Source organism: Aegilops tauschii, chromosome 1 (assembly GCF_002575655.3).
Source record: "Aegilops tauschii subsp. strangulata cultivar AL8/78 chromosome 1, Aet v6.0, whole genome shotgun sequence".
NCBI lineage: Eukaryota > Viridiplantae > Streptophyta > Magnoliopsida > Poales > Poaceae > Aegilops > Aegilops tauschii.
In genome coordinates this window covers 117,614,477-117,641,593 of record NC_053035.3, presented here as the reverse complement: position 1 = coordinate 117,641,593, position 27,117 = coordinate 117,614,477, and the positions used below count along the sequence as shown (strand labels likewise).

At 45.8% G+C, this 27,117-nt stretch overlaps 1 protein-coding gene across 1 annotated transcript; it reads left to right on the top strand.

Annotated features, from left to right (window-relative positions):
- The first annotated feature begins 24,531 nt into the window (after nt 1-24,531).
- On the top strand, nt 24,532-26,790 carry LOC109781852 (protein neprosin). The gene is made up of 5 exons (XM_045233205.2): nt 24,532-25,184; nt 25,282-25,368; nt 25,449-25,676; nt 25,837-26,055; nt 26,167-26,790. The coding sequence occupies exons 1-5, from the start codon at nt 25,008-25,010 to the stop codon at nt 26,704-26,706; spliced, it is 1,251 nt and encodes a 416-aa protein (XP_045089140.1). The 5' UTR covers nt 24,532-25,007; the 3' UTR covers nt 26,707-26,790.
- The last annotated feature ends 327 nt before the right edge of the window (nt 26,791-27,117 follow it).

Genomic DNA, 27,117 nt, shown 5'->3' with positions numbered 1-27,117 from the left:
GGTTGTGTTATTTGTGGTTTGTGTCTGTCCCTGCCTTTGCTCTGAATATTGCAAGCAGGCCAGAGTTCTCAGATTTGCCTTGTTCTGTCATCCACAAAGCGGAGAAGAGCCTTTTCCTTCTTTCCAAGTACTGGTATATTTTCTGACACAGAAGTGAAAGAAGCTGGATGATCTGTCCCAGTTTTCTACAGCGAGATTGCGCACATCCACTGTAGGAGGAGCTTTATCTGTTCCAATAGCGGACAGCCAAGTTTCAGAAGAAACCTGGGACCAAGCAATGGATTTTGACTACTCAGGTAAATCATTACAATCCCGAGCAATAGATCCAATACTCGTTTTTTTTTTCATTCAAATCAGTAGACAAAGTGAAACTGGTTGGAAACAAACTCGGGCCGACTTGGCCGCATGCATTTTTCAGATGCAGAGGCCGGGGGTGAGCCTCCTTTTCCCAAAAAAAAAAACTTGGGTCGACTAAAATCAATCAGAGGTTTGACTAAATTGTCATCGACACAAAAGTTAGGCAGTCTCGACAGGGAAGTTGGGCAGTTACTAAGAAGAAGTCTCTACTCCTACAGTCTGGATCTTAAAATCGAATCATAGGAATTTTGTAGGATGGGGAATTATTTTTTTGCTCATGTACGAAATAACACACGGGGACCAACCTAATGGACAAATTCTTTTGAATGTCCCAGTGCATCTTCTCTGTCTGTCTCTACCTTTCTCGCTAAAAATCAACTAACCCTTAACCTCAAATTTCATGCTCATTTGCTTTACACCATTTAAAGGCCTCTTCTCAGCAATGCCCGGTGTTTTCATTCTCACATGATCAAAGGAACATTCTAGTTGTCTATTTTTTGTTTCTCTTTTCACGTTTTCCAACTCATGCATTGTTTAGAGCACCTCATGCGTGCTTAAGCTAGTGTTTTCTTATTAGAAAAATGCCTAAGCTACTATCACATGCATATATAAACTTGTAGGCAAGGTACAACATGACATGTAGGTAACACCAGCTAGCCATTTTGGGCATCGAAAGGAGCGTGCAGTCAATTTAAAAGATCAATGATTGAATGTGGAAATGGATGTAGCGAAACACCACCACATTCTATGGTTCTGTTTCGAACGCAGCACTTTCCCTCCCTAATTCCCGCAAGGATTGATTGTTCGCTGTAAATTTGCAGAAAAAGCTTTTGCTTTATCAGCATGCCATTAACCATTCACCTTTGGCAAATTGCCCATGCACTTCATTCAAAGGCTCAAGCTGAGAAAGGTGGATACGTTCTATGCTCCTATAGGTCTTCTCCTTTCTAAATTAACTGAAATTCTAGCTTTGTTCCAAGTCAATTTTCTTTTGACGAAGTCTCTACAAAAACATATCAACATCTACAACAGCAAATAAAATGTATTTTGACACTTTAATTTTTATTTTTCTATATCTTAACTTTCTTATATACTCGGTCAAACTTATCTAAATTTGACTTAGGACAAACTTAAAAGTCCAATTAGTTTGGAATGGAGGGAGTAGACATCGAACTAAGGCAGGCCGCAATTTTTTACATTGGCCAGTTGTCAAAATGGAGACCTCTTGGGTACTGAATTTACCCCAAAACTTGATCCGGGGAGAAGAGTGGAGAATATACTTCAACACTTTTAACCCCGTACGGAATCTTGTTGTCAAGATGCGCCCCCACCCCAGCATTAGCAGTTGCTCCCACTGAGGTATGTTTAGCCTTTCCTCCACGCCGCTCTTTCCAAAAGGCAGCTGATTCTCACTGCATCCACTCCAGCTGTGGACCTCTCCTTCACCAACAATGCAGCGGGAGCAGTGCGAGAGTGTCCCCTTTGTGTCCCTGTACCTCAAGGACGGACCTCTAGGTAGGTGCAGTAGAGCGGCCAAAAGAGCAGGATGCACTGCCCAGATGGCAAGCGCGAGTGGTGGTGCAGACTGGAGAATGGCCGTGCTTGCGACGGCCCTACTTCACTTTGCTGTCTGCCTTGTCTTGTTTTCTTTGCGGCTCAAGTCCAATCAGTGAATCAAGTCCATTCGTTACATGTCTTGCTAGTCTTGCATTTGGTTCAAGGATACTGATACTGATGGCTATTGTTTTACATAATATGCACGCTAGGTTCAGGAAGGACACGAGAACGTATGCTCCTTCAATGAACAGTAGAATCCTAAAAATACAATTATTAAAAAAACATAAAAAACTGAATGTTTTTGTCGCATCGAAGATAACCTCTCGATGATGGAAAGGAAAATGAGAGAACATAGAAGATGCAGAGATTAAAGAACCGGCAAGGCCGTCATGTGCATGCATAATGACTGGGTTTTATGCCCTCTTCTTTTGCTGCGACCATTGAGTAAACGTATTCCGGTTTTAAATTTAGTAAATGAGTTTTTTTTAATTCTTAGTAAGTTTAGTAAATGAGTTGAGACACATGATGCAGTTGAAAAACGTGAGATGCAGTCGAAACATTCGACGCAATTGGAAAAGTCCAACTGAAACACGCGAGACGCAGTCAAAACATTCGATGCAATTGGAAGAGTCCAACTGAAACACGCGAGATGCAGTCGAAACATTCGATGCAATTGGAAGAGTCCAACTGGAACACGCGAGATGCAGTCGAAACATGTGATGCAATTTGAAAAGTCCAACTGGAACACGCGAGATGCAGTTGAAAAATGAAATGAATTGAAAAAGTGCGGTTGAAACACGTGATATGCAGTTGAAACATGGAATGCAACTAAAAAATGCGGCTGAAACAAGCAAGATGTATTTGAAACATGGAGTGCAACAAAAAGTGCAGGTAAAACCCTCAGTCGGCATTGCGGCGGAACTTTTCTTAGTGCCAACCTAGGCTGCCCCTTCCCCCTAGTGTTAAACAGGCCGTACGTGTCACACATGTTTAGGCGCATTGCATGTACGTATCTTAGCAGGAGTCCTTCGGTTAGGATAGGAGGTTTATCTCTGTAACCATAATTCTTTCTTTACCTAGCTTGATCTCCAAGTTGTAACCTCTCCTGTAAGATCTCAACTGTATGCGCTATCAGGGACTCGCGCCCCTGCCTATAACATGTACGGCGTCCCCTCTCTACGAGGTAAGACGTTTTCCGCTTCGCACATGGTAGTCAGAGCCTTTCCTTTTCCCATCTAGAGCTTCTGTCGAACCCATCTAGCCTAGCCATGTCTTCCTCCAGCTCCTTCTCGCCTAGCCTCAACAATCAGGTCACAGAGAAGCTGTCGCGCATGAACTACGTGCTGTGGCGCACGCAGATCACACCTTAGCTGCGCGGTGCCGGCGTCTTCGGCTACATCGACGGCACAAACCCGGAGCCGGTCAAGCTCCTTGTCACCACCAAGGATGGCAAGGAGACTTCATCGCCCAACTCTCTCCATCCTATATGGGTACGGGAGGATCAACAGGTCCTTGGCTACCTGCTGAATAACCTCACAAAAGAGGTCCTGGTCACGGTGACCACGGTCACCACGGCGCGCGCGCTCTGGACGACGCTCGCGGCCATGTTCTCGTCGCAATCGGCGAGTCGCATCAACAACATCCGCACCTCCCTCATCAACGCGCAGAAGGAAAACCTCTCGGTGGCCTCCTACTTCGCCGTCATGCGTGGCTATGCCGATGAGCTGGCCGCGGCGGACAAGCCTATCCAGGATGATGAGCTCATCTCGTACATCATCCATGGGTTGGAGGCGGAATATCAACCTCTGGTGTCGGCTCTCGACGCCCGTGTTACTCCTGCGACCCTCGACGAGCTCTTCGCTATGCTGTCCAACTTCGACCAGCGCATGGCCCAGTTCCACGGATCCGGCGGCTTCAAATCTTCTGCAAACATGGCGTCGCGCGGCTGGGGTGGTGGATCCCGCTCGCGTGGCCCTCCTCGCTACATGGGGCGCTCTGGCGGCGGCGGCGGAAATGACCGCGGCCACTCTCCTCAGCACTCGGGCGGCCAAGGCCGCGGGCGCGGGCGCGGTGGTGGCAACAGAACGCGTCCAGAGACTCGGAGGTGCCAGATCTGCGGGAAGCCTGGCCACACAGCAAAAGATTGCTGGTACCGTTATGATGATGATGCTGATTCTCAAGATGATGACAAGGTAGCTGCCGCCGCTGATGGTTCCTACGGTATTGACACCAATTGGTACGTCGATAGCGGAGCCACAAACCACATCGCGAACGAGCTTGAGAAGGTCACCATGAAGGAAAAATACCGCGGCAAAGATCAAATCCATACTGCCAGCGGAGAAGGTATGGGTATAAGTCACATTGGTCACTCTATATTTCGTACCCCTAGTCGGAAACTACACATTAAGAAAATTTTGCATGTCCCTAGTGCACACAAAAATCTTCTTTCCGTCCATAGAATTGCCTTTGATAATAATGTCTTTCTCGAATTTCATCCTTTTTTCTTTTTGATCAAGGATCAGGCAACGAGGACAATTCTCTATCGAGGTAGATGTGTTCGAGGGCTCTACCTGTTGATTCCGGAGTTTAGAAGATTCAATAAACAAGCTTGTGGTGCTATCAAGCTTTCGTCCACACGATGGCACGATCGTTTAGGACATGCCTCTTTTTCTTTAGTAGAAAAGTTGCTTAGGAAAAATAAGCTCCCGTTTGTTGGTGAGCGTTATGTTGAAACTATTTGTGATTCATGTCAACGAGCTAAAAGTCATCAATTGTCGTATCCTATCTCCACTAGTGTTTCTACCAAACCATTGCAACTCATTTTTTCCGATGTTTGGGGTCCAGCCCCTACCTCCGTTGGTAGACATACTTATTACGTCAGTTTTCATTGATGACTATAATAAATTCTCTTGGATCTATCTCCTCAGACGGAGATCCGATGTGTTTCAAGTTTCCCAAAACTTTCAAGCGCTTGTTGAACGAAAGTTTGATAGCAAAATCATCGTTGTCCAATCGGATTGGGGAGGGGAATACGAAAAGTTAAATTCCTTCTTCCAAAATCTTGGCATTTCACACCACGTGTCATGCCCGCATGCTCACCAACAAAACGGTTCCGCAGAACGCAAGCACAGGCACATTGTCGAGGTTGGCCTTGCCCTTTTGGCAGGCGCATCCATGCCTCTCAAGTTTTGGGACGAAGCTTTTCTCACAGCTGTTCACATTATCAACATGCTACCTAGTCGTGTCATTAACAATGAAACTCCTGTAGAATGACTCCTTCACACTAAACCAGATTATAAGTCTCTCCGTGTTTTTGGGTGTGCATGTTGGCCGAACCTTCGTCCCTACAACAACCGCAAACTCATGTTCCGCTCAAAACAGTGTGTTTTCTTAGGGTATAGTGCACAACATAAAGGGGTCAAGTGTTTAGATGTCTCCACTGGCCGTGTCTACATCTCACGTGATGTGGTCTTTGATGAAACCAAATTTCCATTCGCTGACCTCCATCCCAATGCTGGTGCACTCCTTCGCAAAGAAATCCTTCTTTTGCCCTCTCATCTCACTAGTTTTGACCAAGGGGGACCTAATATTGATGACCTATTGACTAACCCGTCTAATGATGTGCATGAGTTTTGTGTTGATGCAACAGAAGGAAACAGTGCGGAAACTGTAGAAAAAGAGGCTGAAATTGAGCCATATTCTATGTGCTTCACCAGGGGAGACAAATCCGCCTCGGGATCTCCCCAGCTGTAGCGGATCGAATCCTCCTCGGGATCGCCCCCTGCGAACGAGGCAGGTGCAGGTGCCTCGGGATCTCCTCCTGCTTACAGGGCAGCCGCAGGCGCGGGCGCGCGCCGCGCTTTCCCCAGACCCACGTGCCGGCCTCGTGGGGCACACATGCACTCGGGCGGTCGAGGCCCCACACCAGTCGACATCCGCCTGCGGTACAAGGTACGCCATGCTACCTCTTGAGCACTGCGTTGGTTTTCCCTTGAAGAGGAAAGGGTGATGCAGTAAAGTAGCGTAAGTATTTCCCTCAGTTTTTGAGAACCAAGGTATCAATCCAGTAGGAGGTCACGCTCAAGTCCCTCGCACCTACACAAACAAATAAAAACCTCGCAACCAACGCAATAAAGAGGTTGTCAATCCCTTCACGGTCACTTACGAAAGTGAGATCTGATAGATATGATAAGATAATATTTTTGGTATTTTTATAATAAAGATGCAAAGTAAAATAAAAGGCAATAAAAATAACTAAGTGGTGGAAGATTAATATGATGGAAAATAGACCCGGGGGCCATAGGTTTCACTAGTGGCTTCTCTCAAGAGCATAAGTATTACGGTGGGTGAACAAACTACTGTTGAGCAATTGATAGAATTGAGCATAGTTATGAGAATATCTAGGTATGATCATGTATATAGGCATCACGTCCGTGACAAGTAGACCGACTCGCATCTACTACTATTACTCCACACATCGACCACTATCCAGCATGCATCTAGAGTATTAAGTTCAAAGGAACGGAGTAATGCTTTAAGTAAGATGACATGATATAGAGGGATAAACTCATGCAATATGAAATAAACCCCATCTTGTTATCCTCGATGGCAACAATACAATACGTGCCTTGCTGCCCCTGCTGTCACTGGGAAAGGACACCGCAAGATTGAACCCAGAGCTAAGCACTTCTCCCATTGCAAGAAAGATCAATCTAGTAGGCCAAACCAAACTGATAATTCGAAGAGACTTGCAAAGATAACCAATCATACATAAAAGAATTCAGAGAAGATTCAAATATTGTTCATAGATAAACTTGATCATAAACCCACAATTCATCGGTCTCAACAAACACATCGCAAAAGAAGATTACATCGAATAGATCTCCATGAGAATCGTGGAGAACTTTGTATTGAGATCCAAAGAGAGAGAAGAAGCCATCTAGCTAATAACTATGGACCCGAAGGTCTGAGGTAAACTACTCACACATCATCGGAGAGGCTATGGTGTTGATGTAGAAGCCCTCCGTGATCAATGCCCCCTCCGGCAGGATGCCGGAAAAGGCCCCAAGATGGGATCTCACGGGTACAGAAGGTTGCGGCGGTGGAATTAGGTTTTCGTGGATGCTTCTGTTGGTTTGGGGGTACGTAGGTATATATAGGAGGAAGAAGTACATCGATGGAGCAACGTGGGCCCCACGAGGGTGGAGGGTGCGCCCAGGGGGGTAGGCGCGCCCCCTGCCTCGTGCTCTCCTGGTTGGTTTCTTGACGTAGACTCCAAGTCCTCTGAATCACGTTTGTTCCGAAAATCACGTTCCCGAAGGTTTCATTCCGTTTGGACTCCGTTTGATATTCTTTTTCTGCGAAACTCTGAAATAGGCAAAAAAACTGCAATTTGGGCTAGGCCTCCGGTTAATAGGTTAGTCCCAAAAATAATATAAAAGTGTATAACAAAGCCCATTAATCATCCAAAATAGAATATAATATAGCATGAAGCAATCAAAAATTATAGATACGTTGGAGACGTATCACGCCACCCACCCGGTGACGTACACGCGGCGTGATGGCACGTGACGCAGGGAGGGTCCAACCGGTGCGGCGACCCAGGTGGATGCGCCATCATCACGCAATGATGAGCTGCATGCACGTGCACATGCACCGGCGGGATCCTCTGCGGCAAGTTCACGTGCTCTACTTCAACAATCAGCCGCAGAAAATCCGACAGCATCTTCATTGGGATCCGATGTGGTCACACATGAGCAGTCTGCAGGATCTTCTGTGGCCACTGATCCTGATGTTTCACAACCACGGCGCACACGACTGCAACAAGGGGTAATTCAACCCATTAATTATAAGCAAATAACCAAGTATGGTATGGTTTGTTCCACATGTGAACCGGATGAGCCTAACACCCTTGAAGCAGCATTGTGTGATGAGAAGTGGAAGAAAGATATGCATGAATAATACATGGCATTGATGAGAAACAAAACATGGCACTTGGTTCCCCCACGGCAAGGTAAAAATTTGATTGATTGCAAGTGGGTTTTCAGGATTAAGAGGAAAGCTGATGGAACCATTGATCGTTATAAGGCTAGACTCGTTGCAAAAGGCTTTAAACATAGATATGGCATAGACTACGAGGACACCTTTAGTCCAGTAGTAAAGGCGGCCACTATTCGCCTTGTCTTGTCTATTGCTGTCTCTAGAGTATGGAGTCTCAGACAGCTTGATGTTCAGAACTCGTTCCTCCATGGTGTTCTGGAAGAGGAAGTGTACATGAAACAACCTCCTGGATTTGAGAGTAAGAATGCTCCCTCTTATGTGTGCAAGCTTGATAAAGCGCTATATGGGTTAAAGCAAGCTCCAAGGGCATGGTATGCTCGCCTCTGTCACAAAATGCAAGCACTTGGTTTTGTTCCTTCTAAGTCCGACACGTCATTGTTCATCTACAACAAGTCCAACACATGCATATTTGTTCTTATATATGTTGATGATATTATTGTGACTAGCTCATCTGATGAAGCGATCACAAGACTTCTTAAGGATTTGAGTGCAGACTTTGCTCTAAAGGATCTTGGTGACTTGCATTACTTTCTTGGGATTGAGGTGAAAAAGCACAAGGATGGACTTGTTCTCTCTCAAGAAAAGCATGCCACTGACTTGGTTAAGAAAGCTGGGCTACAAGGATGCAAACCCTCTCCTACTCCGTTATCTAGCTCAGAAAAATTATCCCTTGCAGAAGGCGAGCCTTTGAGTCAAGAAGACATCACCAAATACAGGAGTCTGGTAGGAGCCCTTCAGTATCTCACACTTACCAGGCCTGATATTTCTTTTGCTGTTAACAAAGTCTGCCAGTTCCTCCATGAACCTACCCATGTTCATCTAACAGCTGCAAAACGCATAGTTCAATATGTTAAGCACACTCTGAACTTAGGACTGAACTTCAGCAAATCACCGTTTACTGTAGTCAGTGCATTCTCTGACTCTGATTGGGCAGGTTGTCTTGATGACAGACGCTCCACTGGTGGTTTTGCAGTCTTTTTTGGACCTAACTTGATATCATGGTGTGCACGTAAACATGCAACTGTATCCAAGTCGAGAACATAGGCAGAATACCGAAGGAAATATGCCCTAGAGGCACTAATAAAGTTATTATTTATTTCCTTATATCATGATAAATGTTTATTATTCATGCTAGAATTGTATTAACCGGAAACATAATACATGTGTGAATACATAGACAAATAGAGTGTCACTAGTATGCCTCTACTTGACTAGCTCGTTGATCAAAGATGGATAAGTTTCCTAGCCATTGACATGGGTTGTCATTTGATTAACGGGATCACATCATTAGGAGAATGATGTGATTGACTTGACCCATTCCGTTAGCTTAGCACTCGATCGTTTAGTATGTTGCTATTGCTTTCTTCATGACTTATACATGTTCCTATGACTATGAGATTATGCAACTCCCATTTACCGGAGGAACACTTTGTGTGCTATCAAACGTCACAACGTAACTGGGTGATTATAAATGTGCTCTACAGGTGTCTCCGAAGGTACTTGTTGGGTTGGCGTATTTCGAGATTAGGATTTGTCACTCCGATTGTCGGAGAGGTATCTCTGGGCCCTCTCGGTAATGCACATCACTTAAGCCTTGCAAGCATTGCAACTAATGAGTTTGTTGCGGGATGATGTATTACGAAACGAGTAAAGAGACTTGCCGGCAACGAGATTGAACTAGGTATTGAGATACCGACGATCGAATCTCGAGCAAGTAACAGACCGATGACAAAGGGAACAACGTATGTTGTTATGCGGTCTGACCGATAAAGATCTTCGTAGAATATGTGGGAGCCAATATGAGCATCCAGGTTCCGTTATTGGTTATTGACCGGAGACGTGTCTCGGTCATGTCTACATAGTTCTCGAACCCTTAGGGTCCGCACGCTTAAAGTTTTGATGACAGTTATATTATGAGTTTATATGTTTTGATGTACCGAAGGTTGTTCGGAGTCCTGGATGTGATCACGGACATGACGAGGAGTCTAGAAATGGTCGAGATATGAAGATTGATATATTGGAAGCCTATATTTGGATATCGGAAGTGTTCCGGGTGAAATCGGGATTTTACCGGAGTACCGGAGGGGTTACCGGAACCCCCCGGGGGTTAATGGGCCATAGTGGGCCTTAGTGGAAGAGAGGAGAGGCGGCTAGGGCAAGGGCCGCGTGCCCCTCCCCCTAGTCCGAATAGGACAAGGAGAGGGGGGCGGCGCCCCCACTTTCCTTCTTCTCCTCCACCTCTTTCCCCTTCTTCTCCTAGTCCAACAAGGAAAAGGGAGTCCTACTCCCGGTGGGAGTAGGACTCCTCCTGGCGCGCCCCTCCTGGCCGGCCGCACCTCCCCCTTGCTCCTTTATATACGGGGGCAGGGGGGCACCCTAGAAAAAACAACAATTGATCGTTTGATCTTTTAGCCGTGTGCGGTGCCCCCTCCACCATAGTCCACCTTGATAATACTGTAGCGGTGCTTAGGCGAAGCCCTGCGTCGGTAGAACATCATCATCATCACCACCCCGTCGTGCTGACGAAACTCTCCCTCAACACTCGGCTGGATCGGAGTTCGAGGGACGTCATCGGGCTGAACGTGTGCTGAACTCGGAGGTGCCGTGCGTTCGGTACTTGATCGGTCGGATCGTGAAGACGTACGACTACATCAACCGCGTTGTGCTGACGCTTCCGCTTTCAGTCTACGAGGGTACGTAGACAACACTCTCCCCTCTCGTTGCTATGCATCACCATGATCTTGCGTGTGCGTAGGATTTTTTTTTGAAATTACTACGTTCCCCAACAGTGGCATCCGAGCCTGGTTTTATGCGTTGATTTTATATGCACGAGTAGACCACAAGTGAGTTGTGGGCGGTATAAGTCATACTGCTTACCAGCATGTCATACTTTGGTTCGGCGGTATTGTTGGATGAAGCGGCCTAGACCGACATTACGCGTACGCTTACGCGAGACTGGTTCTACCGACGTGCTTTGCACAGAGGTGGCTGGCGAGTGTCAGTTTCTCCAACTTTAGTTGAACCGAGTGTGGCTACGCCCGGTCCTTGCGAAGGTTAAAACAGCACCAACTTGACAGACTATCGTTGTGGTTTTGATGCGTAGGTAAGAACAGTTCTTGCTAAGCCCGTAGCAGCCACGTAAAATTTGCAACAACAAAGTAGAGGACGTCTAACTTGTTTTTGCAGGGCATGTTGTGATGTGATATGGTCAAGACATGATGCTAAATTTTATTGTATGAGATGATCATGTTTTGTAACCAAGTTATCGGCAACTGGCAGGAGCCATATGGTTGTCGCTTTATTGTATGCAATGCAATCGCCCTGTAATGCTTTACTTTATCACTAAGCGGTAGCGATAGTCATAGAAGCATAAGATTGGCGAGACGACAATGATACTACAATGAAGATCAAGGTGTCGCGCCGGTGACGATGGTGATCATGACGGTGCTTCGGAGATGGAGATCACAAGCACAAGATGATGATGGCCATATCATATCACTTATATTGATTGCATGTGATGTTTATCTTTTATACATTTTATCTTGCTTTGATTGGCAGTAGCATTATAAGATGATCCCTCACTAAATTATCAAAGTATAAGTGTTCTCCCTGAGTATGCACCGTTGCGAAAGTTCTTCGTGCTGAGACACCACGTGATGATCGGGTGTGATAGGCTCTACATTCAAATACAACGGGTGCAAAACAGTTGCACACGCGGAATACTCATGTTAAGCTTGACGAGCCTAGCATATAACAGATATGGCCTCGGAACACGGAGACCGAAAGGTCGAACGTGAATCATATAGTAGATATGATCAACATAGTGATGTTCACCGTTGAAACTACTCCATCTCACGTGATGATCGGACATGGTTTAGTTGATATGGATCACGTGATCACTTAGAGGATTAGAGGGATGTCTATCTAAGTGGGAGTTCTTAAGTAATATGATTAATTGAACTTAATTTTATCATGAACTTAGTACCTGATAGTACCTTACTTGTCTATGTCGATTGTAGATAGATGGCCCCTGCTGTTGTTCCGTTGAATTTTGATGCGTTCCTTGATAAAGCAAAGTTGAAAGATGATGGTAGCAATTACACGGACTGGGTCCGTAACTTGAGGATTATCCTCATTGTTGCACGGAAGAATTACGTCCTGGAAGCACCGCTGGGTGCCAGGCCTGCTGCTGATGCAACTGACGACGTTAAGAACGTCTGGCAGAGAAAATCTGATGACTACTCGCTAGTTCAATGTGCCATGCTTTACGGCTTAGAACCGGGACTTCAACGACGTTTTGAACGTCATGGAGCATATGAGATGTTCCAGGAGTTGAAGTTAATATTTCAAGCAAATGCCCGGATTGAGAGATATGAAGTCTCCAATAAGTTCTACAGCTGCAAGATGGAGGAGAATAGTTCTGTCAGTGAGCACATACTCAAGATGTCTGGGTACTGCAATCACTTGATTCAACTGGGAGTTAATCTTCCGGATGATAGCGTCATTGACAGAATTCTCCAATCACTGCCACCAAGCTACAATAGCTTCGTGATGAACTATAACATGCAAGGGATGGATAAGACGATTCCCGAGCTCTTCGCAATGCTAAAGGTTGCGGAGGTAGAAATCAAAAAGGAGCATCAAGTGTTGATGGTCAATAGGACCACCAGTTCCAAGAAAAAGGGCAAAGGGAAGAAGAAGGGGAACTTCAAGAAAAACAGCAAGCAAGTTGTTGTTCAGGAGAAGAAACCCAAGTCTGGACCTAAGCCTGAGACTGAGTGCTTCTACTGCAAGCAGACTGGTCACTGGAAGCGGAACTGCCCCAAGTATTTGGCGGATAAGAAGGATGGCAAGGTGAACAAAGGTATATGTGATATACATGTTATTGATGTGTACCTTACTAATGCTTGCAGTAGCACCTGGGTATTTGATACTGGTTCTGTTGCTAATATTTGCAACTCGAAACAGGGGCTACGGATTAAGCGAAGATTGGCTAAGGACGAGGTGACGATGCGCGTGGGAAATGGTTCCAAAGTCGATGTGATCGCGGTCGGCACGCTACCTCTACATCTACCTTCGGGATTAGTTTTAGACCTAAATAATTGTTATTTGGTGCCAGCGTTAAGCATGAACATTATATCTGGATCTTGTTTGATGCGAGGCGGTTATTCATTTAAATCAGAGAATAATGGTTGTTCTATTTATATGAGTTATATATTTTATGGTCATGCACCCTTCAAGAGTGGTCTATTTTTGTTGAATCTCGATAGTAGTGATACACATATTCATAGTATTGAAGCCAAAAGATGCAGAGTTGATAATGATAGTGCAACTTATTTGTGGCACTGCCGTTTAGGTCATATCGGTGTAAAGCGCATGAAGAAACTCCATACTAATGGACTTTTGGAACCACTTGATTATGAATCACTTGGTACTTGCGAACCGTGCCTCATGGGCAAGATGACTAAAACGCCGTTCTCCGGAACTATGGAGAGAGCAACAGATTTGTTGGAAATCATACATACAGATGTATGTGGTCCGATGAATGTTGAGGCTCGTGGCGGATATCGTTATTTTCTCACCTTCACAGATGATTTAAGCAGATATGGGTATATCTACTTAATGAAACATAAGTCTGAAACATTTGAAAAGTTCAAAGAATTTCAGAGTGAAGTTGAAAATCATCGTAACAAGAAAATAAAGTTTCTATGATCTGATCGTGGAGGAGAATATTTGAGTTATGAGTTTGGTCTTCATTTGAAACAATGCAGAATAGTTTCGCAACTCACGCCACCCGGAACACCACAACGTAATGGTGTGTCCGAACGTCGTAATCGTACTCTACTAGATATGGTGCGATCTATGATGTCTCTTACTGATTTACCGCTATCGTTTTGGGGTTATGCTTTAGAGACGGCTGCATTCACGTTAAATAGGGCACCATCAAAATCCGTTGAGACGACACCTTATGAACTGTGGTTTGGCAAGAAACCAAAGTTGTCGTTTCTTAAAGTTTGGGGCTGCGATGCTTATGTGAAAAAGCTTCAACCTGATAAGCTAGAACCCAAATCGGAGAAATGTGTCTTCATAGGATACCCAAAGCAGACTGTTGGGTGCACCTTCTATCACAGATCCGAAGGCAAGACTTTTGTTGCAAAATTCGGAATCTTTCTAGAGAAGGAGTTTCTTTCGAAAGAAGTGAGTGGGAGGAAAGTAGAACTTGATGAGGTAACTATACCTGCTCCCTTATTGGAAAGTAGTTCATCGCAGAAACCGGTTTCTGTGACACCTACACCAATTAATGAGGAAGTTAATGATGATGATCATGGAACTTCAGATCAAGTTGTTACTGAACCTCGTAGGTCAACCAGAGTAAGATCCACACCAGAGTGGTACGGTAAACCTGTTCTGGAGGTTATGTTACTAGACCATGACGAACCTACGAACTATGAAGAAGCGATGGTGAGCCCAGATTCCGCAAAATGGCTTGAGGCCATGAAATCTGAGATGGGATCCATGTATGAGAACAAAGTGTGGACTTTGGTTGACTTGCCCGATGATCGGCAAGCAATTGAGAATAAATGGATCTTCAAGAAGAAGACTGACGCTGACGGTAATGTTACTGTCTATAAAGCTCGACTTGTTGCAAAAGGTTTTCGACAAGTTCAAGGGATTGACTACGATGAGACATTCTCACCCGTAGCGATGCTTAAGTCTGTCCGAATCATGTTAGCGATTGCCGCATTTTATGATTATGAAATTTGGCAAATGGATGTCAAAACTGCATTCCTGAATGGATTTCTGGAAGAAGAGTTGTATATGATGCAACCGGAAGGTTTTGTCGATCCAAAGGGAGCTAACAAAGTGTGCAAGCTCCAGCGATCCATTTATGGACTGGTGCAAGCCTCTCGGAGTTGGAATAAACGCTTTGATGGTGTGATCAAAGCATTTGGTTTTGTACAGAATTTTGGAGAAGCATGTATTTACAAGAAAGTGAGTGGGAGCTCTGTAGCATTTCTGATATTATATGTGGATGACATATTGCTGATTGGAAATGATATAGAATTTCTGAATAGCATAAAAGGATACTTGAATAAGAGTTTTTCAATGAAAGACCTCGATGAAGCTGCGTATATATTGGGCATCAAGATCTATAGAGATAGATCAAGACGCTTAATTAGACTTCACAAAGCACATACCTTGACAAAGTTTTGAAGAAGTTCGAAATGGATCAAGCAAAGAAAGGGTTCTTGCCTGTGTTACAAGGTGTGAAGTTGAGTAAGACTCAATGCCCGACCACTGCAGAAGATAGAGAGAAGATGAAAGATGTTCCCTATGCTTCAGCCATAGGCTCTATCATGTATGCAATGCTGTGTACCAGACCTGATGTGTGCCTTGCTATAAGTTTAGCAGGGAGGTACCAAAGTAATCCAGGAGTGGATCACTGGACAACGGTCAAGAACATCCTGAAATACCTGAAAAGGACTAAGGATATGTTTCTCGTTTATGGAGGTGACAAAGAGCTCATCGTAAATGGTTACGTTGATGCAAGCTTTGACACTGATCCGGACGATTCTAAATCGCAAACCGGATACGTGTTTACATTGAACGGTTGAGCTGTCAGTTGGTGCAGTTCTAAACAAAGCGTCGTGGCGGGATCTACATGTGAAGCTGTAACATCCCAAATTTTCAATTTGGAATGTTATACATAGATCATCATTGCATATCATGTTTTATTGCATTTTGACAAATCCTCGATAAATCCTAAGCAACTCAAGGACCCTCGGAGAGAGTTGGGGATTTTCTCAAATTTTCTTATTTGATTTTTCAAACGAGGATTGGGATTTTAATTATTTTTCTCTCCGGAAAAATATTTCATTTTAAAAATAAACGAGAGGAGAAAATATGAATTCTCCAAAAACATTGAAATACTGGAGGAAAAATGTAAAAACATTATTTGGAATTTATTTGATTTTATTTGCAATTTTTATTGCATTTAAAAATATGCATGTTTTCAAAATATTTATTTTTGATTTTAAAAATGTTCACCCTATTCTGGATTTTCTAACTAGACGGGGAAAATTTATTTCATATTTTTCTTATTTTTATTTATTTTTCTACGCAATATTTTCCGCGGAACATATTAAAAAAAAAAAATACCGCGCCGCGCCGGCTGGGCCGAGCCCAACCGAGCCCGCCCGCGCTCTCCTTCTTCCCCACGTCACCGCCGGAGTCCGGCCACGCCACGGAGCCCGCCGCCGCCTCGGTGCCCCCTCCCCCAAGCCTCTAGCCCCCCCTCCGTTTTTCGCCACACCGCCGCCGTAGGAGCCGCCGCCGCCGCCGCCGCATCCCGCGCCCGCCGCCGCCGCCTTTGCCTCGCCGCCCGCCCGCCGGAGCCGCCTGCCCCTCGCCCGCCGGAGCCGCCCCCGAGCCCCGAGCCCGCACCCCGCCGGAGCCCCTCGCCGGAGCGAGCCCGACGAGGTACTGCCGTTCGTGTTGACCGGTTTTTGAAAAAAAACCCTTTTATTTAAAAAAAAACCTAGATCGGTTTTTTTTCGGTCTTCTTATTTCGCGAGCGTTCACCGAACCGTTCATTTTAACGAACGTGTTCGTCGGTTTTTCTCTGTTAACGAACGTCCGTTCTTTAACCGTTCGTCCGTTTTTCTTTTCGTCGGATTTTCCCGTTATTTTTCTCAGATTCGATTTCTGATCGAAACTTCGAATCTGTTTAACTTTTCGCTCGTTTATCGGAATCAGGTGATTCAAGCGCCTAGAGTTTCGTCTCGAAATTCTCTTTCCGTTTAATCTACTCAAACAAGTTTTTTGCTACAGTAAAATTTGACCTAGATCCAGATTAGCAAACGAAGTTTCTTTATTTCGCCGTTTGACTTTCGTTGCTTCTTTCGAGTTGATTCTTTTTGCAAACCGGAGTTCTTAAGTTGAACTTTCTGGTTGGATCTTTCATTCGAGTTTTACCTGTGCATTAGATGAGTACTGATTGTATGCTTGTTTGTTTGCGATAGAGTACCCGGAGTGTGCCGCTTGTTACTTCGACTCGCTAGGTTTTGCGGATCATCAGCAAGGCAAGTAACACTTTGATCATACCCCGTTCATACCCAGTTTTATTGCATTAGATCTATTTCCTCAAACACATTGCATGAATAGGATCTAATTAAATTGTGGGTATTGGGAAGTAGTTGAGGTAGTACCTATTACCTGTTTTCTTATCAAACCCTTGGGAGTTACCTCTACGTTGCTTTTATTATTGCCATGCTATGCTCGTAGACGTGGATTGGGTTTGAGAGATATTCATGACAGATGTGAGTGTTTAATAATGGTTTAACGTAAGGTGGCAACTAAAACTCACATCTGGGTGGATTGCGACACCTGGAGAACCCAGTGTTGTCTGTATGTATAAGGTCCGCCACCCAGGCTCAAAGGGATCATAAGATTATTCATGCTAGAAACTTCCGTGTGCAGCCGCAAGCTATTATGGGCTCTAGCATAGCTGAGTAGGTTACAGGATCTCTTGAAGAGGTGGACTAGCAGATGTAGGGGAAAGTAGGTGTACCGGTCCATCCAGAGTAGAGAGTGACTGTTTCTGAAAGACTGTGTCTCGGTCATCCGTTTCTCAAACATCATGTAGTGCGAGAATCAAGCGGAGGCGATCGAGTCTTGTGGGAAAAGTGCACAAACCTCTGCAGAGTGTACAAACTGATCATGATTAGCCGTGTCCCCGGTTATGGACAACTTGAGTATCTAGTACCTGGATTATCATTTGAATCTCATCACCGTGATACTTATAATTAATTTTGTTGGGTTAATGATGTTACTTAATTGGGATTGAGTTGGAGGTACCTTCTCAATGTTTCAACCACCATGATAGTTAAATAAAATTTATTCCTTTGTAGTAGGATAAAATTGGCTTTTCGCAAAACTGTAACCATAGAGCTTTCCACCAGCCATATATGCATATAGTATAGCATTATCATTGTTCATTGCTCTCTATGTGTTGCCTTGCCAGCATATTCTATGTGCTGACCCGTTTCGGGCTGCAACGTTTCATGTTGCAGACTTTTCAGACGACGAGTAAGGTGCCTTAGGTCGTGGTCTTATACTCAGTGATGCCGCTGGAGTTGATGGACTCACTTATCTTCCAAGTCTTCCGCTGTTATCGTTATTAGATGGCCTTAAGCCATGTTTATTATACTTAATCTCTTCGGAGATATTCGATGTAATAAGTGTGTGATTGCTACTCTGTTATAAATCCTCCATTTGTACTGTGCGTGTCAGCATTACTGATCCAGGGATGACACTGGTGCACAGCAGCACAGGCCATTTGAGGTCTGGTTGCTACAGAAGCGGAGTACATAGCTGCTTCGGAAGCGACAAATGAAGGAGTCTGGATGAAGGAGTTCATATCCGATATAGGTGTCATACCTAGTGCATCGGGTCCAATGAAAATCTTTTGTGACAATACTGGTGCAATTGCCTTGGCGAAGGAATCCAGATTTTACAAGAGAACCAAGCACATCAAGAGACGCTTCAATTCCATCCGGGATTTAGTCCAGGTGGGAGACATAGAAATTTGCAAGATACATACGGATCTGAATGTTGCAGACCCGTTGACTAAGCCTCTTCCACGATCAAACCATGATCAGCACCAAGGCTCCATGGGTGTTAGAATCATTACTGTGTAATCTAGATTATTGACTCTAGTGCAAGTGGGAGACTGAAGGAAATATGCCCTAGAGGCAATAATAAAGTTATTATTTATTTCCTTATATCATGATAAATGTTTATTATTCATGCTAGAATTGTATTAACCGGAAACATAATACATGTGTGAATACATAGACAAATAGAGTGTCACTAGTATGCCTCTACTTGACTAGCTCGTTGATCAAAGATGGATAAGTTTCCTAGCCATTGACATGGGTTGTCATTTGATTAACGGGATCACATCATTAGGAGAATGATGTGATTGACTTGACCCATTCTGTTAGCTCAGCACTCGATCGTTTTGTATGTTGCTATTGCTTTCTTCATGACTTATACATGTTCCTATGACTATGAGATTATGCAACTCCCATTTACCGGAGGAACACTTTGTGTGCTATCAAACGTCACAACGTAACTGGGTGATTATAAATGTGCTCTACAGGTGTCTCCGAAGGTACTTGTTGGGTTGGCGTATTTCGAGATTAGGATTTGTCACTCCGATTGTCGGAGAGGTATCTCTGGGCCCTCTCGGTAATGCACATCACTTAAGCCTTGCAAGCATTGCAACTAATGAGTTTGTTGCGGGATGATGTATTACGAAACGAGTAAAGAGACTTGCCGGCAACGAGATTGAACTAGGTATTGAGATACCGACGATCGAATCTCGAGCAAGTAACAGACCAATGACAAAGGGAACAACGTATGTTGTTATGCGGTCTGACCGATAAAGATCTTCGTAGAATATGTGGGAGCCAATATGAGCATCCAGGTTCCGCTATTGGTTATTGACCGGAGACGTGTCTCGGTCATGTCTACATAGTTCTCGAACCCGTAGGGTCGGCACACTTAAAGTTTTGATGACAGTTATATTATGAGTTTATATGTTTTGATGTACCGAAGGTTGTTCAGAGTCCCGGATGTGATCACGGACATGACGAGGAGTCTCGAAATGGTCGAGATATGAAGATTGATATATTGGAAGCCTATATTTGGATATCAGAAGTGTTCCGGGTGAAATCAGGATTTTACCGGAGTACCGGAGGGTTTACCGAAACCCCCCGGGGGTTAATGGGCCATAGTGGGACTTAGTGGAAGAGAGGCGAGGCGGCCAGGGCAAGGGCCGCGCGCCCCTCCCCCTAGTCCGAATAGGACAAGGAGAGGGGGGCGGCGCCCCCTTTCCTTCTTCTCCTCCACCTCTTTCCCCTTCTTCTTCTAGTCCAACAAGGAAAAGGGAGGGAGTCCTACTCCCGGTGGGAGTAGGACTCCTCCTGGCGCGCCCCCTCCTGGCCGGCCGCACCTCCCCCTTGCTCCTTTATATACGGGGGCAGGGGGGCACCCTAGAAAAAACAACAATCGATCGTTTGATCTTTTAGCCGTGTGCGGTGCCCCCCTCCACCATAGTCCACCTCGATAATACTATAGCGGTGCTTAGGCGAAGCCCTGCGTCGGTAGAACATCATCGTCGTCACCACGCCGTCGTGCTAACGAAACTCTCCCTCAACACTCGGCTGGATCGGAGTTCGAGGGACGTCATCGGGCTGAACGTGTGCTGAACTCGGAGGTGCCGTGAATTCGGTACTTGATCGGTCGGATCGTGAAGACGTACGACTACATCAACCGCGTTGTGCTAACGCTTCCGCTTTCGGTCTACGATGGTACGTAGACAACACTCTCCCCTCTCGTTGCTATGCATCACCATGATCTTGCGTGTGCGTAGGATTTTTTTTGAAATTACTACGTTCCCCAACAAATACAAGGCACTGGCAAATGCCACAGCCGAGATAATATGGGTTTAGTCCATGCTGAAGGAACTTGGCATACAAAGTAAACAGGCTCCTTGCTTATGATGTGACAACCTTGGAGCTACGTATCTCTCTGCAAATCCGGTGTTCCATGCCAGGACAAAACACATAGAGATAGATTTTCATTTTGTCAGAGAAAGAGTTGCTCAGAAACAACTTGATATTCGCTTTGTGCACTCCAAAGATCAACTTGCAGATGGATTCACAAAGCCTTTGCCTACAAGAAGCTTTGAAGACTTCAAGCATAATCTCAACTTGATGAAGTTGTGATTAAGGGAGGGTGTTAAACAGGCCGTACGTGTTACACATGTTTAGGCGCATTGCATGTACGTATCTTAGCAGGAGTTCTTCGGTTAGGATAGGAGGTTTATCTCTGTAACTATAATTCTATCTCTACCTAGCTTGATCTCCAAGTTGTAACCTCTCTTGTAAGATCTCAACTGTATGCGTATAAGGGACTCGCGCCCCTGCCTATAACATGTACGGTGTCCCCTCTCTACGAGGTAAGACGTTTTCCGCTTCACACACCTAGGACACGAGGAAATTTCTCTCTACACTTGGAACATACATCAAGTGAATATCGACCCAAAGTTCGTTTTGTCTCGCCCAACCAATTGCCCCTACCCCCCTAAAAGTTTTTGACCCAAGCTCTGCCACTAGTTGTGAATTGCATCTTTATCTAGGACGTGGATTATCTAAGCTCGAGCTCCTATGAGCTCAAGTAAAATCCAAAAACATTGAAAACAAATTCAAAAAAATAGAATTTGTTTTGTAGCAAACATTGACATATGTTTTGATTGGTTACATAGTTTCATCAACGAATGACATTCATGGAAGACGTGACAAAAAAAATTGATGCTCAAAGAATTGTATTTTCAAAAGCATTTAGGAGTGCTGATTCTTTTTATTTTTTGCCACGACTTCCACCAATGTCATTACACGATGAAACTTTGCATGCATTCAAACATTTGTCGAAGTTTGACAAAAAAAGAGAATTTTTAAATTTATTTTCAAATATTTTGGGCTTTATTGTGCATCTGAGCTCACATGAGCTCGAGCTGAGAAGGACACTTTCGCTTTATCTACTTCAAAAATTTTAATTGCATCCTTTTCAACTACTCCCTTCGTAAATAAATATAAGAGCATTTAGATCTCTAAAGTAGTGATCTAAACGCTCTTATATTTCTTTACAGAGGGAGTACATATTTGCCCTTCTCAACTGCATCCTCGTCAACTACATATTTGCCCTTCTCAACTGCATCCTGGTCTACTGTATCTTTGTCCTTCTCAACTCCATTTTTTCCTTTGTCAATTGCATCTGTGTCCTTTGTCCTTAACTGACGGTGTACCTATGGTACTACTCTCATGTGATTGAAGGGATTTAGGTGCATGCCACATGAGTTTTATAGGAGATGGGAAAAAATCACCCAATCTAAAAGATCCAGAGGGACGGTTTTCCACCCCCACGACACTTCTCTCCAAAGACGTTCCTTGCCGCTAGGGTTCCAACCTTCTTTTCAAAAATAAGAAAGAATATATTTGCTGTTAACTTTCATCTCTGTCAGAGCATCTACAATCAGACTGGCCAAATTCGACCCCCCCTAAATGTCTGCAGGTGTGCTTGGATGTGTCCATGGATAGCGCCTGCCCTCCCCTCAAAATGTCCTCCTTTGCAACCACAACCCCTACTTTTCAAACCTTAAATCTATGCAAACATGTGCATGTCGATCATTTGATGATACAAATACACATAACAATGAATACCTCACAAATAAAATTTATTTGTACATAAAAATACATAATTTGGACATCAAAATTATTTGGGGTGCATAATTCGAACATGAAATTCTTTGATTTCCAACATGGGTCCACATGCTCCACAAGATTGTTGAGTAGTTGTACATGCACATGTTGATCTTGAAGTTATCGATGCATCTCTAGAAAGTTCACGACATGCTCCACATCTTGTTCCGGGAGGTAGACCTGTACTCCGGGCTTCTCAAAATGGGTGCAGGATGCCCCTTTGCCCTCATCCTGCACAATCATGTTGTGCAAGATTACACAACATGTCATAAGCTGCCACATTGTCTCCGGCTACCACATCATTGCAACTTCATGAACAATACCCCAATGAGACTGGAGCACTCCGAATGCCCTCTCCACATCCTTCCTAGCACCTTCTTACATTTTTGCAAAGAGACATTGTTTTCTATCTCGCGGCTCGTTTATAGTCTTCATGACCGCCGCTCACCGAGGATAGAATACCGTCGGAAAGGTAGTACCTCATTGTATAGTTGTGCCCGTGGCGATGTAGTTGCACGCCGGAGCATCCCCATCACAAAATATTTTGAACAACAGAGATCGATGGAGCATATTGATGTCATTGTGAGAACCAGACATGCCAAATCCATAAGTCCTTTAATGCCACTTCTTCAAGTATGATGGTGGACTCTTTGGTGTGACCCTGGTAGTGCCCACACAAACCTTTTGGACAATTCTTCCATTGCCAATGCATGTAATCAACTAAACTGAGCATACTTGGAAAACCTATTGCTGCTTCGATTGCCAATAACTTTTCTGTGTCCTTGGCAGTTGGATCCCTCATATACTTCGGTCAAAACACCTTCACCATGGTGCGGGCAAATTTTACTGTGGCCTCAAGGCATGTGGTCCCTCCGATTCAGATTTAGGATTAACGACATCTGCGGCTTTACCATATGCACACATCCTAAGAGCAATCGTGCATTTTTGCAGAATAAAAGTTGTCCACAACAATCTTTCTCAACTTGAAGTAAGGATCATATTCCTCAATGACATTTTTACATGCAAGGAGAAATGTTTGCTCATTCGGAAGCAACGTCGAAAACCCTCCTCATTGTGTGTTGGGTTTAGTTTGAAGTAGTAATTGTAGAGAAGCCATGAGCCAGTGATCCTATCCCGGGAACAACTCTCCTGCCCTTTATCGAACCCTTGAAATTCAGAACATGCTCCTCTGGCTTCTCCATTTCTTCCTGGATCCTCCTCCTCATCATTTCAACATCTTCGTCGTCTGAATCCGACGAATCGATAAACTCTTTACATATGAATTCGTCAACGTCCTTGTTCTCATAGTCCTCATCTGATAAATCCATTGTTTGCCTATAAACAAGCAAAAGAATAAAAAAAACATCTAAGAGATTTCATCGAACATATAGAGGGCGAGGTGTATGTCCGGAGAACTAGACATACCGGGGCAGCGGCCGGTGGCGACACAGGCAGTGGCCTTGTGGGTTGGAACCGGCGGTGGCGACACTGTGGGTTAGGGACAGCAGCAGAGCTAGGATGGCGACAGAGCTAAGAAGGGGCGGTGTGGATCAGGCAGAAGGGAGGAGAGGAAGAGTGCATGTCAGGCTAGGTAGGGAACGATTTGAAAAGATTCATGGTGGATCCGACTGGCAGATGCGGCTTCCCCATATCCGCCTTACATATGGGCTAGGTTTGAGGGGTGCGGGACAGTCCGGACGTTTGTGCTAGCTTTGGAGGGTCCGGTTGGGTGGCGACCTGTGATGACCGTGTGATTGGGTAGTGACCTGACTGTCCCCCTGGACATTTGGTGAGGGTTTGAAGGGTCCGATTGTAGATGCTCTCACAACATCCTTGTCTGCATCTTTATCCTTTGTCAGCTGCATATTTCTCCTTCTCAACTGCATTTTTGACATTGTCAGCTGCATATTACTCGACTCTTACAGGGTAATTGTGTACTCGTTAGCAAAATGTTTATTTTCTTCAATGTTATTGTTATATAGACTGGAAAGTTGGGTTTGCAAATTTCAGAAGTAATGGCATGTTCTGGAATCCAGCAACCTCGACAGTGCCTCTGAATTACGCAGTCTATACTGCTGAACTCAAAGGTAACAGGATGTAAACCTGTTCTGCCTAACCAAGCAGTGTTCTGGGCATTGCACAGATCTGCGAAATCTCTCGGCACATGGAGAGCACCCATCGTCCTGCAGCAGAAAGAAAAGCTACACACCATGCCGCTGGGCGGGCTGGCCTCCACTGAGATCTAAAAGAAAGACCAAAAGTGCAGCAGCGTGGAGTGGGAGAGGGGACAGGAGCTAGGAAAAATGATGGAGGCATGGCTACGCGTGGTGCTCATTTCGAGACAATTATGCTGTGCTGGTCCGTCGCACGGAAGAAAAAGGCCTGCAGGTTGGTGAGCCAAATCAGCCGGACACCGGAGCGCAGAGACGGCCAAATGACTTGCTCATAATTCCGTCTCGCTGCTGGTTCGTTTAGCGCCATTCCCCCAGGTATCTATCCGTGTATCTGTCGATCTATGGATGTGCATGTATTTATAGCTAGCAGGAGGGCAGCAGGAAGAAGACAACCGCGCCAATGCTGGTGTGCGCGCGCACATACTGACTGACGCCTCAGAAGAGTATTAAAGCTTCTTCTTCTTCTTCTTCTTCTTCTTCTTCTTCTGATCCTACCTAGGCTGCTACGAAACTCAGGGCCGCGTCTGCGTCAATGGCTTCTTGCTGCTGCCCAATCATTGCCTCGTTCGTCTCTTTCCTCCTCGTCTTCCCCGTCCTCTTCTCCTCCGCGGCGGGCAATGGCAGCACATTCGGGGAGGAGCAGCTCGGGCTCCGGCGGATGAAGGCCCGGCTCGCCAGGGTCAGGGAAGCCTCTGTCAAGACGATCCAGGCACGTACTGCAACACACGTTCTGCTCCTTCGTTCGTCACATGGTACGTGTGATTTGTACCGTTTCTTGGCAGGGACTGATTTTGGTAATCTTGCAGAGCCCTGACGGCGACGTCATAGACTGCGTGCCCTCTCACCTGCAGCCCGCGTTCGATCATCCCAGGCTGAGAGGCCAGAAACCAGAGGTACGGCCTGGACTGCAATGCGCATCGTGTTCTTGCGTCTGTCCTTGACATGATCAGTAATGGTTTGCTTGCGTATGCAGGAGGAACCTGCGGCGAGGCCAGGGAATGACCACGCCATGGAAGACGACGACGAGGAGGAGGTCTTGCCGCAGACGTGGAGGAGCTCCGGCGAGTGGTGCCCCAAGGGGACCATACCGGTGAGGCGGACGACGGAGGGCGACCTGCTCAGGGCCAGCTCCGTCCGGAGGTTCGGGATGAAGCCCCGGAGTGCCGCGGCACGGCGGGACTCCACCAGCAACGGCCATGAGGTCAGTCGCCGGCCAGAAGGATGACCACCCCCTCTATTCAGTCTCTGTTTAGTATACAGTATCAGTCAGTCATTTGGACACGGATGCAGACAAAAGGATACGGCCACAGTACTAGTGTACTCCGGATACTGAATGTCACTGTGGTCCGTATCGTATGCAGCACGCGGTGGGGTACGTGAGCGGCGGGCAGTTCTACGGCGCCAAGGCGAGCCTGAACGTGTGGCCGGCGCAGGTGTCGTCGCCGGCCGAGTTCAGCCTGTCCCAGATCTGGGTCATCTCCGGCTCCTTCGGCAACGACCTCAACACCATCGAGGCCGGCTGGCAGGTCAGCCCTGAGCTATACGGGGACAACAGCCCCAGGTTCTTCACCTACTGGACCGTAAGCTCTCTAAACGATGTCGTCTAAAGGTTCAATCATCTTCAAGTGTCCGTCCATGAAAAATCAAGAAAAGAAGGTTAAATTCTTGTGCGAAATGCGTGTGCGATGCAGAGCGACGCGTACCAGGAGACGGGGTGCTACAACCTGCACTGCGCGGGCTTCGTGCAGACCAACGGCCGCGTGGTGATCGGGGCCGCCATCACGCCGGTGTCGGCCTACGGCGGCCGGCAGTTCGACATCACGCTCATGATCTGGAAGGACCCCAAGAAGGGCAACTGGTGGCTGCAGCTGGGCCCGTCGGGCGCGCTGGTGGGCTACTGGCCGTCCTCCCTCTTCACCCACCTGGGCGCGCGCGGCCGCGGCGGCGCCGACATGGTGCAGTTCGGCGGAGAGGCGGTCAACACGCGGCCGTCCGGGTCGCACACGCCCACCCAGATGGGCAGCGGCCGGTTCCCGGGGGAAGGGTACGGCCGCGCGGCCTACTTCCGCAACGTGCAGGTCGTGGACTGGGACAACAACCTCATCCCGGCGGCGGGGCTCCGGCTCCTCGCCGACCACCCGGGGTGCTACGACATCGCCGGCGGCCAGGGCGGCGCGTGGGGCAGCTACTTCTACTACGGCGGGCCTGGCAGGAACGTCCGGTGCCCCTAGCTAGGACGGAACCAATACTGCTTACTCAGGCCACAGATGCTAATTCCAGCAAATTAATATACCACAAAAAGTCTTTAGTTATAATTTCTTCGCATGCATGCTTGTTTATGATCATAGATAGGGTGTGCACTCGAATTTATTTAAAAGGACGGACATTGACTCGCATTGCACCTGGCACCAATGGACCAAAGATCGCACTGCCAACTCCAACACATAACCCCATTTGGATTTTATCTGTTTGGATCTGACAGAGCGTCTGATCGTTTTTCTATTTGTGCTGGCCGTGCGTCCAAATCTGATCCGCCACGGCCAACTGAAGACCCTAGTATACATTTTTTAAACAACACACATTGTAAAAAGTTTTACAACCAAATAAATTAAATATTGCAAATAATTTTTACAATCAAATAG